This window comes from Vigna unguiculata, chromosome 3 (assembly GCF_004118075.2).
Source record: "Vigna unguiculata cultivar IT97K-499-35 chromosome 3, ASM411807v1, whole genome shotgun sequence".
Classification (NCBI taxonomy): Eukaryota; Viridiplantae; Streptophyta; class Magnoliopsida; order Fabales; family Fabaceae; genus Vigna; species Vigna unguiculata.
The window spans coordinates 3,852,744-3,871,744 of NC_040281.1; the positions used below are offsets into that span (position 1 = coordinate 3,852,744).

A 19,001-nucleotide genomic window follows, 5' to 3' on the forward strand; every position below is an offset into this window, starting at 1 on the left:
CCCTTCTGTTTCCCCAGAAATAGAAAGATAAAGAAACCCTTTGAAATTCGTTTTTGAAATTAGTAACATGAAGAGCAAAAGTGCATGGATTGGATTCATATATATGCTCCCAGAATGAGAAGCAGAAGCAGAGGCATAGCCATGGGTAGTTAAAGCAAGAGCAAGTTTATTGAATAGGTAGGGTTTGGTGGTGCGTAGGGGAAATTGAAGTACACATAGTTTTAAGCACGACACACTTAAAATAATGTGTTACCATTCATGACCCATAATGCGATTCTAATGGGTGTGTGGACCAGAGTAGAACTTTCCAACCACGATATTCTCCCTGATACAGGTTCCTCTTTGATTTCAAATTTTGTGTTATTATTTTGTTAGAATATGATGAAAGCAGAAAAGTAAGAAAATGTTGCTACTGTTATTGTATCAGGACTGAAGTGGATAGTGTGTGGTGGAGGAGAGGATGCAGAGAGGAAGCACGTTGTTTCAAGGAATAAGAAAATAAAAGCGATTGGTTCTCTGTTTTGTAGGCAAGTTTACCCCTGAATGGTTTTTTTTGTGTGTGTGAATTTGGTGGAGGCAGTGTAATGTTTAGGGATGTTGACAAAGAAGAAGTGGTATGTATGGCTAGTCTAGAAGAGTGTAGTAGAGCTTGGACAAATAGTTGCACTACCTAAACTTGGACCACCTTGAACTCCACACATTTAAAACCATGCTCCCACTTTGTTTGTCAAAATAAAACAAAAAGGTTGCTTATAGTTTTTTGGGGTGAGGGAGATTGGAGAGGAATCATCTTCTTTGCTCAAGAAGCCGTGCTCTCCCAAACAAAATGGATAAAGACACGACACATTTTAAATTATTACACACCAGCCCATATTTCAATTTTCAACTTCACACCTACACTACACTACACATTTCTAGGTCGACAAAAACACTGTCTCCATCTCTTGTCCTCCTTCTTTGTATTTTTCTATCACGATATTTTTTGAAAGTCTCCATCAATTAAAAATAAGATAATTTTATTATATATAAAATGAGTGCAAATTTTATCTTATAAATGTATCGAATGATCACAGCTTAAAACTTTTATTATTATCCATACTCATTTGTTTTAATCAAATTTATAATATATATGTAATTTGTAAAATTATACTTCGGCTTTTGTGTTCTGTTATATGTACCTTTCTTTTTCCTATTGTATGCATTTTGTTTTAATTTGATTTGTGCTTTGAAGTTGCAATTCTGATAATACAATTCATTGTGTGAGTTATTCTAAATTATCTATCATGTTGTTGTTTTTTAATATATAAAATATTTCTTTGTGTACATTAATTAAGATGCGTGAGTATTGAAGGAAACTATATATAATTAGCTCTAATTACGAGAAGATTTATAAAAATAGTAATCTTTGTTCATGTTCCGTCTGGTAACCAAATGATTTACAATTAAGGTTTCCGTCTTGGACCTATTATTGCCCAAATTAGCATGGATCCAAAGTGACGAAGCTCATTTACGTTATTGGGCCTTACATTTTTGTTGATCTTGGGTTCCAGCTGTTTGGCCCTTTTCTTATTGGTGCAGTTGAGCCCCAAAAAATTACACTCACCATCACCCATTATTCTCTTCCGTGAACTACCGAGAGCTTGAAGCGAGAAACGGAATTTTGCCTTTGAGGGAGGGGATTCAGCGACAGTGGGTGTTTGTCATTGTTTGTACTTTGTTTCTTATTATTTGCGAATTTGAAAGTTGAAAGTGAAGGTTTCGATGACGTCGTGCAGCAGGTTGCGGCTCGGAATGGAGGGCGACGGCGAGGAGTTGACGGCGCAGGAGACTGCTTTGTATGACCGCCAAATTAGGGTTTGGGGAGCCGATGCTCAAAGAAGGTTCCTTCTTCTTCTTCTTTTACTTTTGAAATTCTTAATTCTCTTATGCTCGGTTTATTCTGTTACTTTGTTCTCATAACCTAATTACATTCTGCTATTTTTATTTTTCATTGTATCTAATTTAAAAATTTAAATAAATTCTCCATGCAGCATTTTAATTATAGTTTCTGTTTGTTATTCTGGTTTACCTAGATTAAGCAAAGCTCATGTCTTGGTCTATGGAATGAAAGGAACTGTAGCTGAGGTAAATCCACCACTTTATATTTTTGGTTTCTCTAATTTGACTTTGACACACAAAACATAAAATGACTAAAATAGGATGTTGGGTTTGGTTACCGGTTCTTGTTGTTGCACTTTCTTTTGCATCCTTCTCATGTTTTTGTCATATTGTATGGTGTTTGAGTTTACTTTTGTTGGTCAGTTTTGCAAGAATATTGTTCTTGCTGGAGTGGGTAGTCTGACTTTAGTAGATGATCGGGTTGCCACTGAGGAGGCACTTTCCTCAAATTTTCTCATCCCTCCTGTCGAGGATGTGTATGGTGGAAAGACCCTTGCCGAGCTTTGTTGTAACTCTCTTAAAGATTTCAATCCTATGGTTCGTGTTTCAGTTGACAAAGGTTTTTGTTTCAAACCTGTCCCTTATTAGTTTGGTTTCTGCTTTTGCATCGCTTTCCCGTGGCTTATGACATTATCTTGTGTTTGTACTTTTATGTTGTTCCTCTTGGCTTCAGGGGATTTGTCAAGCTTTGGTGTTGAATTCTTCAGCAAGTTCGATGTTGTGGTCGTCAGTTGTTGCTCACTTTCAGCCAAAGTAGTTTGGAATATTTTTTACTTCTGATGGTGTACATAGTTACTGTACATAAAATTACTTTACACATTACCCATACTGTAGAGTTCCTTTTAACATTCTTGTTTGCCTTTTTTTCTTTTGCTGTAGAAACTGGCTAATGACAAATGCAGAAAGCTATCAAAACGTGTAGCATTTTATGCTGTTGACTGTAGGGATTCTTGTGGTGAAGTTTTTGTTGATTTGCAGGATTATAAATATTCAAAGGTACGCTTCACTTCTGTGGAACTTATTTGTCACAATTATTGGATTTCACGACTAGATATTTTTTCTTTGATTGTGTCAAGTCAATTTGTGTGATTTTTATATGACGATGGTTTGTAAAGAACTCAATTTGTACTATATTTGTGATTACAATGAATAAAAGGTCGTCATTTTTGGTATGACTTTTTTTTTTCTTGCTATGAGTGGTAGAAGCTGCAAGGGAAGTATAAGTACAAGTTTCACAAAAACAGAAAAATTAGTGAACGTGTAAGTTGGGATAGATGACACTTAAATTCCTTTATTCACAGTTCCCATGATTGTGGATTGTATATCTTACTATTTGATAATTAGACTCATTAAGAAGTTTCAAAATCATTTTTGTTTTTTTGTTATGCTCATGATTATTAAACTTGTGTGTTAACCCGTAGACTTGGGACTGGTTTACGTCTCCACGAAGATGCAGCTGATTAGCTTGGTTGCAAACGTTTTTTAGCAAGCTCAATTGAACTTGCACAATCCTGGGAGCTTGTTGTGGTAAAAACCTTTTTCCCAAAATTATGGTTTTTGGTGATGTCTGGCAGCATTGATGTCAATCAGGCATTGTGAACGCAGGGTGTAAGAGAAGAGTTTCTGTCCCTGCTTTTGTTGTTGCAGGTGCTCTTTGTCATCTGTTCTGAGTAACTCTTACGAGTTTTCAGTTCAACTTTATGGATCTTTCCTAAGTTTACATAGAGTGTTGAGTTTAACAACCTTGCTTATGTTTTGTGACAAGAAATAAATTGTTTGTGATTGCAACTAGTAAATTATAAGCATTAGATGATCCCGGAGTGCTTTCTAAAGCTGCATCTATTTTCTTTTTAACGCTCTATTTTAATTTGGCAGAAAAAACAGGATGAAACCGTTGAATGCGATTTGAAATATCCTTCTTTTGAGGTATGCCAGTCTTAATTTGTTATAGTTGCAATACTACTTTGTATTTCTTTTCAATATGAGATGAAATCCTTTAATGTTTCCCAAAATAGTATGTGTTGCAATTCCTAAGACCTTCAAAACTTGTACCTACATTTATCTATTTTATCATCTGCATAAAGAAATGAAAATAACAGTTGAAATAACATGTTTATTTTGACCCGAAGGGTAGTTGATGCAACCGGTAATCATTATAGGAGGCCATACTATTAATTTGCATCAGATACCCCCATGGTATGACTTGAAATGCATACTTTTAAATTCAGCGATCCTAGTATCATAATCTAGAAGTCAGGAAAGAGAAGTATTCTCTTTTCTATCATGTACTTTAGGTCTGCCATGCTTCCCATATGATTTCTTTGCTGAAATTAAGATTTCAGAGTTGTGTTGATTTTGTAAAATAAAAGTGGGCCTGTAAAACAATATGAAATGGCAGATGTGGGATTAGTGTTATTGTGCTTGTGATTTTGTCTTGGTTGTCTATGTCTTTAATAGTTTACTGGAGTGACCATCCTTTTGTATTTGAGAGCTATTTTCGTGAGTGTGCCTATTTCTTTTTTCCTGCAGGATGCATTGTCAGTACCTTGGAGGTCACTTCCCAAGAGAATGTCAAAGCTATACTTTGCAATGAGAGGTACGGTAAACTGTGCTGCTCTTTTTGTAAGTAAAACACAAGAAAATGAAGGGATTCTAATCAATTGGAAATTGTTTTCATTCTGAAGTAAACAATTAATACATATCTATTTTTGTTCTCTTCCTTTGAATTTTATGATCAGTCTGGTCTATAGAGAGATTTGCAGTCAGTAACGTTTTGCTGTCCATTGCAGTAATTGAAAAGTTTGAAGAGTCCGAAGGACGTAGTGCTGGGGAAGTTTCAATTGCAGATCTTTCTGCTGTTCTCAAGCTGAAAAAGGACCTATGCACCGCACAAGTATGCTTCCTGAAAATTGTTATTTTTAGTGGTATTACAAAAGTCCTCTTTATATCTGATATTTATGTTTTTGTTGACAGTCTCTCAATGAATCTCATGTGCCTGACACTCTTTTAGAAAGATTGGTGACAAATGCAACAGAATTTCCTCCTGTTTGTGCTCTTATAGGGGGAATTCTTGGACAGGTACTAGTTTTCATTGCGTTGTAAAAATGTTTGTGATATTTAACTGACAAGGTTGACTTTAACGTCTCAGGAGGTTATCAAAGCAATTTCTGGAAAAGGAGATCCCCTAAAGAATTTTTTCTTTTTTGATGTTTTCGATGGGAAGGGCATTATAGAAGACATATCTGCGAATTGATTAATGGATGAATTTTCGGTAATCTAAATCTGGGATGTAAGATTTTGCCAAAACAGCACAGAAAACGTAGTAAAATTCTAAGATCTCTGAGAAGAAACTGACCCTTCTTATTAACTGCTCGTATAGTTTCTTAGTTGGTAATTATTTATCTAGACTAATGACAGCTACAGTTAGGATCTTCTAGTCACTTTGGACCGTGGATTGTATTTCATCATCGAATGGCTTTTGAAGTTATGAAGCCTTATTTTCCTTATGTTTATTTTCCTTATGTTTATGAAGCCATATTTTCCTTATGCAGTTAGGATCTTACTTTTTTTTGTTATTTATTTGTAATTCTGATGCTGGAATTATTTATTAGCAATAAATTTACACACAGATATCTATGTATGTACATGCTTTTTGTTTTACAAATTTTAAGCATGTGTCATGAATTGATTTTTGTTTGTAGTTTATAAATTTAACTTAACCTATGTATTCCTGAAAATTATTATAAATTAGTTTCCCCCCGTTAATTTCTGTTGAATAATACTGTTTTTATGGCCATTGTTTTGATCTCTATTTAGTGTTTGCCAACTTATCAGAAAACCTTTGTACAACCTTCCCCACAATCTTAATTTTATTTTCAATCCCAGCTTTCTTTTTATGTTAATCCTCCATTTGTTTGATCATTAAACAAATTATTTAATAGAAAAACTTGTATTCTGTCAAAAGTAATATTTGCCAAAGTTTTACACACCCCGTATTCATGCTTTTCTTCATGGCTCGGTTATCTATATCTATAATAATATAAAATATATTTTTTAGTTACTATATATGAATTGTTGTGTGTAGTGTGTGTGAATAATATACTTAACTTTCACCTAAAACGACAAAAAAAACTTGGTTATGAATAAGTGTTAAGTTTATAGTGGCTATAAGGTTTATTCTGGAATATGAAAGATTGGCCAGTTATTTCTAAGATTGATTTTTATAACGTTAAAAATAATGTTTAGTTGGCAAGAATCATGCTCTTAAGCCATAATTGTTTGTTCTTATTGAAATACATGAACCATTTTTATATAGAAAAGAACAATAAAATGTTTGTTTAGGGCACGCGGGTTGTCTATTAAAGTTGATATAGACTTAGATTGATTGACATGAGTTGAATAGCAGCCACAAAATTCAATTGTTTTGCATTGTGATATGTGATATTAGATTCGCTACCCAAACCAAGATTTATCAACAATAAACCTCTACTCTTACGTTTTCAAACTTTCATTTTCAACAAAGATGGTGTTGTGTTTTGTGTTGTGTGTGGAAGAAGATAACAATTACTCTAATAAAATATTTATGATATTTATAAAACTCTATCTATGATAAAGTGTTGAAAATACTACTTTTAGTGAAATGCGTTGAACAAATTTATAAGGATGCATTTATTTCCAAAGGTAATCAATTGAATAAAGATGAGACAGTGCTAAAGAGAAAATTGAAGAACTTTTGAAAAATGTGAACAATTCCAACATATGATTCATTTGAGAGTATAATTGTTACTTACACGATTTCTATGTACATTTGGATCCTATGCTATGTAGTCAAAGCTTTTTGTTTCTTACAAGGCTGCTTTAGCCATAAAACAAATTTTGCTGAACACTCAATTTTTTTTGTATAGTGGGTCAGTGTGGATTTAAGTCAATTTTTTTTTGTCTTTAAGAATTTTTTATGTTAATTTGATTTATGTGTTATTGATATTTATTTTTTTAATAAATTCTTTCTCGAAATACTTATCATCATCATGTGGATGTTTCATCTCTTTCTAGTTCTCATTTTCTAAAAGAGAATTGATAATTTCTAGCTCCAATCACTTTGTACTGGTAGAAGCTAGATCTTATCCTTTTTTATAGGTTAATGATAGAGAAATATAGTAGTTGTTTCAAAACTTTAGTTGTATTTTCAGAGATTAATTTGAATTTTTTTAGTTGAGGAGTTAATGTAATAATACTGATAATAATATACATTTTCAAGGGCTAGAATGATAATTTACTATAAAACAAGGGACACTAATTATTAGTTTAAGTTTTTTTTTTTTTGGGAATAGATGTTTTGTTTTATTTGAATGGTTTTTTTTTTTTTTATCTTAATGTGATACTTCTTTTATTGAGTTATAATAATAAATAATTAAGATACTTATTACGTAATATAAATTACTGTACAACTATAATTTAACCATGATCAAGAAAGTGAAATTTAAAATAACATCATCAGTTGAATAACGTACTAGCTTTAGTTTCGTTAATGATTAATGTAGTAAATTAAGATTAAAAAGACATGTTTCATTCAGTTATTTGTATTATAATGAAATTACTATACTTTAACAAAGTATTTATAGTTCCTGTAAAAGAAGTATGTAAATCTGTTATTCAAAATTTTTGCTTTATTGTATACTTTTTAAAAAAAAAAAAAAAACTTTAGTTAAGTGACTAGAATCTACTATGAGCTATCTATTCCATTATGTCTGCTAACAGAAGAGGAAATTATGAAAAACAATAGTTTTTGTTTTTTATCAATGGAAAGAAAACATACATGGAAATAAATGTAAAAGAAATTAATAGAAAGAATGTATTATATCTAAATATATTGAGATATTCTTACTTTTTTCCTCTCTCTCTTTAATCTCTTAGTCTAAAGAATGAAAATTTCAGAAGTTGAAACTGAAAACAAATTGAAAAACGATATCCACTACATGTTTTGCAACATTTTTGGAGATACTGTAATTATGGAGTGAGACTATATATGTGATGATTTCTGAGTATCTGCTCGAAACTTTCACTTGTCTTCTCCACAGGATGAGAATGTGTGCCTTCATAGGTTGTTACCACAATCTCTTCGTCTTTGCTATGCCGTTGGATTTGTTTCTTCACATTGCAACCTCGATATGAACATCTGTAGTAGCTTCTGAAACCACCAAAATAACAAAAACTTACCAATCATGGAACTGAAACAACAATTTCTATTTCCTGTATTCTAATCACTGGTTTCATCGGAAAATTTTGAAATGAGAACATACGTTGTCGTAGCATGCTTTAATAAAAGGTTGAAAATTTTCTGTTACATGCTTAAGCTTTTCATATCCCAGATTAATATAGTACAATATGTCCGCCAAACAAAATTCTCGTTTAGGAAACAATGATTCTGATATCATATCTAAGTGAGTTTTAAGTCTAATTTAATCTCACATAATCAACTTATAAAATAAAAATTGTATCTACTTATATATTATGAAATTGTTTTATTTCTTGTGGATACGAGACTTTTAACGAAACATAAGCAAAAGAAGGCGACAAACCTAGGGAATTTATTGTTTTTGACGGACTTTTCTCCATACTTTCTCCAACGATATCCATCATCGAGTATATCAACCTGACTCCTTGTTTGAAATGCAAATCTGCGTTGTTTGATTTGTTCTCCAACTTTCTGGGATGGCTTAACGTGATGATCACCAAGTTTAAAGTAAGAAGAAGAAGAAGATGAAGATGAAGATGAAGATGAAGATGAAGATGAGATATTTTTGTCCATTGAAGAAGAAATAAAGGAGAAGAGATATGTATTATGTATATATAAGAGAATAGAATGGATGAATAGTTATGAGAAGGTGAAACATGAGGGCGGCAACCAAGTCAACAGGTCTGGTCAAGATCCAATTTACATGACTAACCATAATCTACATAACACCAACATAAATCTCTTTCACAATTTACCATATATCAAACTGCTAAATAATAATTATTTTTTTATTTAATTTATTTCTCTGTTTTTTAAATTATTTTTACGAGACAGGTTTTTTGTTTCTAAACTAAAAATATGCATATTTTGTCTCTCTATATTTCATAAAAGTCAAGAAAAACATTCTCTTTAATTATATATGAAATACTTGTGAAAATCAAAATAATTTATATGATATTTGTTGAAATAAAATGTCACGTAACTTTCATAATTAGAATAAAATAGAATATAATCTAATTTTAAAGACAAAGAAAAAATAAATATATAATTTAGTTTTAAAAAAATTTAAATAATGAGGATATAAAATATATTTTCCTCTTATTCTTTTTCAAATTTTGTAGAAGAAGAATAAAAGGATCAACCTAATAAGTAAGGTTTAGGATTTAAAATTTAGAATATTATTATTTGAATTAAGTAGGATAATAACCTTAATAATACTATCTTTGATAAATTTAAAAAATATCAATATCCTCCATCACACCAAACTCTAAAAAAAATTACAGTAATTAATTCAAATGTTTTCTCTAATAGTATTCTTGATAATTCTAGATGGGAATAGACATAATTAAGAGTTTGTATTTTAGCATGAATTTGGTCATAGTTGCCGTGAATAACATGGAATCTAATCAAGTGATGCGCGCAGACATTATAAATTCCAATCTTCCATGTCAATGTTACTAACTTCTGACTTTTGGTCAATTGAAAACGCATTAATTTAATTATTGTCAAGTTTATTTAACCCAAAAATTGAACAAGAGGAAGAAGCTGTGTGTGTGTGAAATCCAACTTGTTCATGTTTAAAAAATAAATTAATTAACAATCGAAAAGAACATAAAACCATACTATTATTTAATCGTATCAAAAATTTATTATTTTCTTATAATGATTCGTATTATCTATTATTGATTACGTAAAATTTGGTTAGAGTAAAAATATTTAAGCATTTTAGACTGCTTCTGAACATGTTGTATATGGGTGTCTAAATTTAAAGTTAAATATTTTTAATTTTTAAATTTTGACATAAAATTAAAATGTAATTTTATTTTATTTTTTGTAAAAAAAAGTTATCTTTAAGTTTCAGAAATGAATATATATAATCTTTCTAATTAAATTGTTTTAAACTTTTTTATATTTCAAATAATGTCAGAATAAGAATAAGAGTAACGATCAAGTTGTTTCTATCATTTAACATATTTCAACTTAAATATTGATATGAAACATTATTTAACATATAAAATAAAAATAATAATGTGATTGTATTAAGTGAATTGTATACATTTATTTAAAATTTAAACACTAAAATATAGATTGAAGACATGAATAAACACATTTACTTTTAAGAGATTAGAAATATATTTATAACCTTAGATTTATTTGTCCATAAAAGACGTGAGCATTTTGTGAACTGAGGAAACGTGACAAATTAAGATTACGAAATGAGAAACATGATTTGTGAATCATGGCGGCATGAACGTGAAATAGGTGATTACAATCATTAATAAATAAAACTCCAACTTTCCATGAAATTGCTAAAGAAAAAGACATTACCAACTTCTCCAGCAGCTACGGAGAAAGAGAAGAATCGATTTTGTGACGAGGTAACGTCAAAATATCTTCCACCGCTTCATTTAAATTTAAATCCAAACTGAGAAGATATAAACGAGGTCAGATGTTTTATTAATTTTTTTTATTATGTTAATATTTTAAATATTTTTGTAATATAGTCTAAAATATTAGTAGTAATCTATGTATTACGAAAAGACTGAAAATTAAAGTTAACTTCACTCGAGTTTTCATTATAAGTAAATCTTTTGTGAAGAAAAAATTATGCATCATTTTAAATGAATGAATATAGACTATCAAATTTAGTGAATTTAAAAGAATAATTCATTGATGAATTTATTTATTTTAAATAAAATAAATTATTTGGATGGAAAATTAGAAGAGTACTCAAATTTAGAACATGTTAAGAAGTAAAGAAATTGAAATTCCATACCTAGTAAGTTTCTTTTATCCACACATATATGATTCAAAGATTATATTGTTAAATACAATTTAAATATTTCAATTTCATTAATATTTTTTAAATTTTAATTTTAAAATAAATTTTTTTATAATAAAATTTACCTTAAAAAATTTAATTATTTTTTTAAACAAAAATGTTAAAATATACAATATTTTAATTATTCTTTTCAAACAAAATATTTATAAAATATAAAATTAAATATAAAATAATTTAAATATCATGCATTTCAATTTTTAGAATGATAAAAGTCTTTTATTCAAACACAATTTAGATAAATTTTTAATTAACTTTCCTTTTTGCATTTTATTTTTAAGTTGATACTACCTAAATACGTAACCTTATTTGAAATAATTCAAGCAAAATAAAATATTTGAAATTGAGAAAATGTGATTTAAATCTTTGGACATTAAGTTTGAGAGACTAAAATAAATTTTAAAAAACTGTGTATAGTCCTTCTATATATTTTAAAACTAGTTGTTCAGCGTAATTAGTGGATGGTCAATTTTATTTACTTTCAATCCCATATTTTTCCAGAACACATAACATTTAATTTGGTGTTCTTCTATTACTATTTTTCATATCATATTATTAATGTAGAATATTCATAGACTTTGCTAGCAATTAAAATTAATCTTTACCGAAAAAGGAACTCACTGATTCTCATTTGGATCTCTCTTCCCATTTACACTTTTTCATTCAGCAACACTCAAACTCAGAAGCCTTAATTAAGAGGAAACCACATATTAGTCTTCTGGTTGATATGTAAGCAAATTAATTTGTATCATAATTAATTAGAAAGATGAAAATTGTAGAAAACTTTAACAGGCCATAATAATATATTTATTCATTTTTCAGACCTAAAAGCATTAAACGCTTACTTATGAATGTAATTCTTAAAATAATTAGTCTTGCATGTGTTAGCCTTTACCAAATTATGAGCTTAAAAATTTGAATGTTCTCAGAAGTAGCATCCCGCTTTGTTGGCTCTCATATTACCATTGTAATGAACATCCAATTTATGTTTTTCACGTTGCACTGGTTTTTCTTTCTAAAAACAACACAAACAATTCAAAAAACACAATGAAACCATTCTAGATATCCATTGCCAACAGAATAAGTTCTGGAAACAAATACTTGATTCACACAAGGAAAACCCTCAATCTTCAAACTCATATTTCATCTTCTTCAAAGGGATCTCGTTCAGGGTAGTCACCAACCTGACAGGGAAATGTACACGTAAATGACATTTTTTGCACAAAAGTAAACTGAAATTTAATGCATTTTATGCAAATAAGGGTAAGCAATGAAGTATGAAATACCATTTAGTTTTATATTGCAGCTAATAAGGGTGCTTGCACGATTTCATTGATTTGGTTCTATTATATTTTAAAAGACAGCTTGATTCAGACCATTAGAAGCAACCAACTTCTAAGAATATGATGCAATTAAGGATGAAATATTATCCTCTAGCACAAGTGTTTCTAACGTCCAAGTTTTGTAAAGATTTGTTTGGCTCTGATTGATAAAAGGCTATTTAGGATATTTTTGGTTGGCTTTCTTGATAACATTTTCAGTTTTCAAATTGGTCATATTGACAGTTTTGGCCATCCAATTTTTTTATTGTCTCAACATGATTACCTTCTCTCATACCCTCACTAGATATGACCATACATATATTTGTTTCCAAATGGAGAAAGAAAACATGAGCCATGCAGCATGTCAAGAAAAAAAAAACAGAGAATTCATGACTGGAAGTAAAACACATATCTACACCCAACAAAATCTGTCCCTCGAAGTAAGGCTATGAGTAAATAATATAATATGTTTCTATGGACAAATTGTGCAAGAAAAAAAAAACATGTTGGATAAGAATAGCCATTTTAGATTCTATTTGGTGTAAAACATGTGACCTTTTAATTGGAATTTTTGTCATGATGTTGAGGTTTGAGGAGGGATTGAGCAGCTTCTCTCCATTGATATTTATCAGATTAGAGAACCACCATTAACATTGGAAAATATCCCAATATTTAAAATATAATTGCAATGTGTTTCTAAACAAACCTTCACTTTGTCTGGTCTAACTATTCCACCATGATTCGGAGGACATTGAAAGTAGCGTACTCCTTTAACCCTGTAACATAACCCAGGAAAATTTTGAGAGAAGTGTGGATGTAATACTTCAAAAAACTTAAGATGATAGTTTAATTGGAATTGAGTACACAAATTTGCATACCATAAGTAGATGTAGAAATCGTACTTACATGCCATCATGTTTGCCCAAGGGTTCGTCATATTGTACTCCGACCCAGAAACCATGACCCAGTGATTCTGCCCGACCCACAAATTTTACAACACCTCTTTTTGCCCCATGTTCAACTTCACATCTGGATCCTACCTTAATATTTTTGGAAATTTGGATATTGGAAACAGTAGAATAACAAAATAGCAGTTAAAAAAGATTCAATGCATAGAAATATACCTACGATAAACAATAACATGAACAAGAATGTATAAATCACTTCTTCAACCATACAAAATTGCAACGTAGCATAAATTAAAAAACGAAGGAATCAAAAAGGAATCAAAAAGGAAAAGAAACACCAAGTATCAAATAAATAACATTCAAAATTCATCCAAATACTCAAGTATTTGAGGCTACTGCCACCACAAGCAGGTGATAGATATAATTAATCTAGTCATTATACTACTAGCAATTGACATTATACAAATTGTAACTCTTACAAAACATTGTATCCAACTTACTGCTAAAAGCATTTCAATTCATATTCAATTTGGTTAACATGCCTTCTTTAATTTGTTGGTTAGCCCATCTATTTCCCTTACTTATTCTCGTCCTATAAACCTTCATTTTTTCTGGAGTCATCCATCCCCACCCGCTCTCCTCCCTTGTTTAAAACTAGTTTCAGTTGAGCCCAAAACTAGCCATAGTTTTCTTTCCTTTTTTTTCTACTCGTTCAGGGAAAAAGATGAAAAATGTAGGCTATAATAGAGTTAACTTGAAAATTTAGCTTTAACTTGTACTACAGTTACGAGGAGACCCATTACCATTCTGCAAGTATAGTAGTAGTCACCACCGAGCAAGAACATCAACCACCGGCACATTGCGATTTTGACTTTGACGCACTCTGCAATGACTCATCCCAAAAAACTCTGACGAGCATAAACCATTAGGTATTTGGATTCCCCATCAACTCAGTTGCTTCCGTCAATCTTTCAATGTATAGTGATTTTGTTGCACTCTCGCTGATCCTTCATTATAAACTAGTGGTTAGGATTTCGTTGTAGAAATTTGATTAAGATTTGCTATCTTATTATGATTTGATTCATTTCATCTAGTTAGATCACTTTCTTCATTTGCTCGTTTCGTTAGGATCAGAAGTTGAGAGGGATCTTCGAATTCAGAAGAGCATGCTCCTTGGCTAGGTACTTTTATTTTTCTCGTCTCTGGACCTAATTAGTTGGTTCGTCCTGCGTATAATTTATCTAATGTTACAAGTTTATCATACTGTGTCCTACTATAATTTACTGTTATGAGTCTCGTCTGTGTTTGTGCTTCATAGGTTACCCCTTTTCGTTCAAAGGAGGTTCATGAAGTTAATGAAATCAAATATCCTTATTTGTTTCTCTTATTCTCTTTTCGGTTCTCTTGCAGATGGTTTTTCTTTTGCTGATAATTGAAATGTACTTTTATCTTTGTTTATTAAATTGTTTTCATTGAAGTTTCCAGAATCCATCCAAATAAAGACTTCTCATCTCTTAAGTATGTTAACAATTGTTTCTTGATTGGGGCATATACTATATTTCTTTTCCCATCTCAGATTTTCGTAATGACACTGAGCAAGAGTAAGATGATACTGCTTATTGCCCTGATTTAGTATTTCAGCTGAACTACTCGCCCTAATTTATCAAACTAAGCACATTAGATCCTAGTTGATAGTAAGTACACAACTCTAGTCATTTTTCTTGTCTCGATTCCTCTGTTACAGGTGCATCAGGAATTTGATTATTGCCACTCCCGTACATCATAATTATGTTGAATTTTGACACAAAGTAAGCTGGGCTTGAGCAGTAATGACTTACTCAAAGACCAAGAGACTCTTGCATGAATAGATTAAATCATTGTTGAACTCAAACCTTCGCCAACAGCACAAGCTTTGGGAATAATTGGCCATTCACATTGTAGGTTATAACTTAAGCTCTAGACCAGGAGCAAGTATTAGATTTAGGGCACTCGTCAGGAGTTTTATTACTTATAGGTCTAGGCTTGTGCTAGTGATACTACAACAGCACATTATCTTATCGTTAGTGTATATAAACGAGAAGGGGAATATTAGATTAGTTTTCTATGCACATCTATCATCACGCTTACATCAATCTAACCTCATATTATTCACAGTATCTCTATTCTATTTCCCTCTTTTTTCCACCTAAACCTTAATTTCAACAATCATATCAGATAAAATAAAACCTATAATAATATAACAGACAAACCTTGATATTAGCACAGAGCTCTTCCATACTGGTGTCTGATATCTGTGTAATGAACGTCAAAGGTCAATTACCCAAAAGCCAGCATGGGTCCATCTCAATTTTCAAGTAACAGAGATAACAAACTCTAATACAGATAATAGCTTTGATCTGTACGTGCAATCAGAAAGCACTGAAACAGCAGACTAGGAAGGACGAATAAATCAAATGCTCACCTTTGCCTCCTCAGTCGCATGAACATGGGAAGTAATTTTCTCTTTATATTTTCTGAAGGTGTCTGTTACATTAAAGTAAAACATACCTAATAAGCTACAAAGCCACTTAGTATGGAAATAAGACTATAAAATACTAATATTTTCCCAGCAAAAACATGCATTGATGATAATCTGTAAGTTGGTATTTTGACAGCATACATACATAGATCGCATAAAACAAGATCATACCATTACACATACAAGGGTGACAACACAGATATTTTTACATATGCACAGATCATCTTCCATAGGAATTCGAAAATGAAAAAAAAGAGGGCTTTTTTAGGGTGCATGCCTTGTCGCTTATTGTAGGCTTCATCGGAAATTTCGTATTTTTCGACCAACGAAGTATCTTCAAGCCAACCACCAGAAGAGATGGAAGTTGGGTCAAGATCCACAACATGCAAACGAAACCTGGTACAAGAAAACGCAATGGGAAAGCGCGCAAGAGGAATCGAAAGAATATTAGACTGCATAACAGATTCTAAGAAAGAAAAACCCTAAAATACAAACCCATTAAGAGGGGAATAGAAGCCAAGGGGTTTGGAATTATCAGAGAGATCGGCGATTTTGTCATTGCGAGCATCCTCGTAGAGCTCAAGGTGCATGGAATTGACAGAAGTGCCGCATTTTTTCCACAGCTTATCCTTCACGCCTTCCACCGTGAGCTGTCATGGAAGAAGCCATGTGTTAAACAATGCATTTAGAAGAATGGGAGTGGAAGGGAAGGAACCAACCTGAAGCGAGAAGCGGACATCGGCGTTGAAGGTTTTCAGATTGGAATGAGTGACCCGCAACACCACCGAGTCCTCCCCATGGAGTTCGATGCTCGACGCCATTCCCTCCCTCACCACTTTCTTCTCTTCCTCTTTTCTCCCTCTGTCACTGCACACTATTTTTTACATAGAGTTGAATGAGCTCCTGGAATCAAATAACACCCCAAACTGTAATCATCTCAGGACTAAACAATATCACTATTTCCATTCAGTTTTCCCTCCCCAAATCAGACTCAACACCTTCAAAGCGGTGAATCTAAAGTGAAAAAAAGCAGGAATTGCAACAAAGAAAGAGAAGGAGAGGATAATTACTAGATATAATGCCATGTCAGGTAGTAAAAAAAAGTTGTAAAAACTGAGTACTTAACTTATCATTTTCCATTTGGATAATGCCGCTACATTTACACACTGTCTCAATTTTACATTCATTTCACACGGCTCTGTCAATTTTATTATTATTTTAAACATAAAAAAAAAAAACATAGAAAACATCAATATTTGCATTTATTTCATTCATCTGTATCCCATGATGTCCTCCCATGATATTCCATGTATATTCAATACTGTTAGCCATTTAGGAAACATCCAAACCAACATCTAATGTAGCCAACATGAAATTGTGATAAGGTTTCGCTGTGATCTTTTGACATTGTGGGAAAACGAGATTGATGCAGTTGCAATTATGGTTGCTATGCGGATATTGGAATATTAAAACCATGCTTCAAATGCAACCTGTGAGATACTATGTTTAGTGATCATAAACGTACTTTTCTAATTCTCTTACATGAGACAAGAACTTTTAATCTTATTATAGTTGCTTAAAATCAATTTTCAGGTTTGGTGTTCTAAAAGTTTGGTTATGTCACTATTTGTACTTGTACTCTCCATAAATTGAGATAAGTCTATGAATTTAAAATTTATTTTAACCATGAATTTGATACACTACTATATATTTGTTCTTGAGTAACATTTAAAAAATGTTACTACATTATAAAAAATGTTACAAATATAATTTAGTAACATTATACCATATGTATACTCTTTAGGTATATTTTATTACTAATAAATATTAGGGAATATTTTTACGTATTAATTGAGATATTTATAAAAATGTTACTAGATATTTTTAATAATGTTTATTTATTGCATTTAATGATGCTTTTTGCGTTCAATATTATTGAGTTATTTTAGTACCTAAAATTAATTTTTTATATAATAATAAAAGAAAAATGTTATTCTATTTTATATACTCTTTAATACACTAGTTAATTATACATGGTCGTATACCGAAACATTACATTATAATTATAGTACATTTTAATTAAATTTATTTTTGTAAATATAAATCTTAAAAATCATTCATCAAATGATATGTCAACAAAATATTTATACTCTGTTCGTAATAGAGTATTTAAAAGGAAATTTATTAATATAAAATATTTTTAAAAATTGTTTTACGAATTTTAGTTACCGGAAAATCAGCATCTAAGTTTTGAGAATAAAGATAAAAAATCATTTTTTTAATAATACAATAAATAAAAACTAAAAGTTAGTTTCTATTTTGATTATTTTTATTGATTAAAATTTAGTTTCTAAAATAAATTAAAAATGACTAGAAAATAATTTTTAATTACTTCTTAACAAATGCATGTGTTATTACTATTTTATATTTATATAATTTTTGATAATACTGATATTATACAGTATATTTATTTATTTAGTATATTTATTTATTTACAGTAACCTTTTTAAAACATGTTGCAAAATTAGGATGTACATAGTAATATTTTTAATAAATGTGATCACACAAATGCTAGTAAAATAGAAAAAAGTGTAACTATCTACAGTGACATCTTTAAAAAGTTTACTATTAATATTAATATTTTTTATAGTAACAATTTTAAAAAAATGTAACTATATTATACAATAATAACATTTTTAATAAATGTTGCTAGGTAAATGTTGTTGTAGCTACTAAACGCCAGTAGTGATATTTCCAACTAAATTAAACTGAGTTAAATTTAAAGTGAATTTTAATATGAATTTGATATTTCCTACCATCCAGGGATATGCATGTGAGAGTGAAATGAATGTAACACGAAAATGCATACTTTGTGTTGTATTGATAAGAAACATAGGTGCTTTCCATTGTCTACTCCAAGCTTTACAGCATTACACCTTAGAAAGTGAGTGATTTGATGCCACAAATAAACCACCGCAATCTGAGTTCACTTCTCACAATACATCACACAACTTATGCACAATTATTTTGGACAAATATTCCCGCCATAAAAACCATTACATTATTTCTGGTAACGGGTCTACCACCTGGCGATGATGGGCCCAAAACCAGGCCCAAATTTTCTGCAAATATGCAAAAGGTTGTCTCTCCACTCCACGCGGCCCCTGACAAGTCATACCAAAATTTCTAGAACTTGTCATTTGGATAACATTGATGGTCACAAAAAAAAAAATACTGAGAA

General features: G+C 30.8%; 3 protein-coding genes across 6 annotated transcripts; 1 reads left to right on the forward strand and 2 right to left on the reverse strand.

Moving 5' to 3' along the window:
• The first annotated feature begins 1,526 nt into the window (after positions 1-1,526).
• LOC114179844 (SUMO-activating enzyme subunit 1A-like) lies at positions 1,527-5,578 on the forward strand. 4 transcript variants are annotated; one of them, XM_028066319.1, is made up of 11 exons: positions 1,527-1,689; positions 1,776-1,880; positions 2,073-2,124; positions 2,302-2,497; positions 2,612-2,694; positions 2,818-2,934; positions 3,814-3,864; positions 4,468-4,534; positions 4,728-4,831; positions 4,912-5,016; positions 5,087-5,578. In XM_028066319.1, the coding sequence occupies exons 2-11, from the start codon at positions 1,792-1,794 to the stop codon at positions 5,189-5,191; spliced, it is 969 nt and encodes a 322-aa protein (XP_027922120.1). In that variant the 5' UTR covers positions 1,527-1,689; positions 1,776-1,791; the 3' UTR covers positions 5,192-5,578. The 4 variants fall into 4 exon arrangements, with proteins under 4 accessions (XP_027922120.1, XP_027922124.1, XP_027922122.1 ...); XM_028066323.1 differs by having other exon boundaries at positions 1,532-1,689; positions 2,612-2,691; XM_028066321.1 differs by having other exon boundaries at positions 1,559-1,693.
• A 2,188-nt stretch (positions 5,579-7,766) lies between these two features.
• LOC114179218 (probable WRKY transcription factor 75) lies at positions 7,767-8,782 on the reverse strand. Its single transcript, XM_028065478.1, has 2 exons — positions 8,517-8,782; positions 7,767-8,125 (listed from the first exon to the last, which is right to left on the reverse strand). The coding sequence occupies exons 1-2, from the start codon at positions 8,744-8,746 to the stop codon at positions 7,945-7,947; spliced, it is 411 nt and encodes a 136-aa protein (XP_027921279.1). The 5' UTR covers positions 8,747-8,782; the 3' UTR covers positions 7,767-7,944.
• Positions 8,783-11,934: 3,152 nt separating this feature from the next.
• Positions 11,935-16,813, reverse strand: LOC114179314 (tubulin-folding cofactor B-like). Its single transcript, XM_028065606.1, has 8 exons — positions 16,480-16,813; positions 16,256-16,410; positions 16,038-16,156; positions 15,704-15,765; positions 15,492-15,533; positions 13,241-13,374; positions 13,041-13,110; positions 11,935-12,196 (listed from the first exon to the last, which is right to left on the reverse strand). Exons 1-8 carry the CDS (start codon positions 16,579-16,581, stop codon positions 12,149-12,151), a joined length of 732 nt encoding a protein of 243 aa, XP_027921407.1. The 5' UTR covers positions 16,582-16,813; the 3' UTR covers positions 11,935-12,148.
• Positions 16,814-19,001: the final 2,188 nt, after the last annotated feature.

What these genes read in the sequence shown, in the direction of transcription:
- LOC114179844 (XM_028066319.1), top strand. Translation starts at nt 1,792, where the DNA reads ATGGAGGGCGACGGCGAGGAGTTGACGGCGCAGGAGACTGCTTTGTAT. An exon ending in TCGTGTTTCAGTTGACAAAG is followed by an intron (nt 2,498 to 2,611) that starts GTTTTTGTTTCA and finishes TCTTGGCTTCAG; the next exon opens with GGGATTTGTCAAGCTTTGGT. An exon ending in GCTATACTTTGCAATGAGAG is followed by an intron (nt 4,535 to 4,727) that starts GTACGGTAAACT and finishes TGTCCATTGCAG; the next exon opens with TAATTGAAAAGTTTGAAGAG.
- LOC114179218 (XM_028065478.1), bottom strand. Translation starts at nt 8,746, where the DNA reads ATGGACAAAAATATCTCATCTTCATCTTCATCTTCATCTTCATCTTCA. An exon ending in AAAAACAATAAATTCCCTAG is followed by an intron (nt 8,126 to 8,516) that starts GTTTGTCGCCTT and finishes TGGTGGTTTCAG; the next exon opens with AAGCTACTACAGATGTTCAT.
- LOC114179314 (XM_028065606.1), bottom strand. Translation starts at nt 16,581, where the DNA reads ATGGCGTCGAGCATCGAACTCCATGGGGAGGACTCGGTGGTGTTGCGG. An exon ending in TTCTATTCCCCTCTTAATGG is followed by an intron (nt 16,157 to 16,255) that starts GTTTGTATTTTA and finishes TTCTTGTACCAG; the next exon opens with GTTTCGTTTGCATGTTGTGG. An exon ending in TTGGGCAAACATGATGGCAT is followed by an intron (nt 13,111 to 13,240) that starts GTAAGTACGATT and finishes GTTATGTTACAG; the next exon opens with GGTTAAAGGAGTACGCTACT.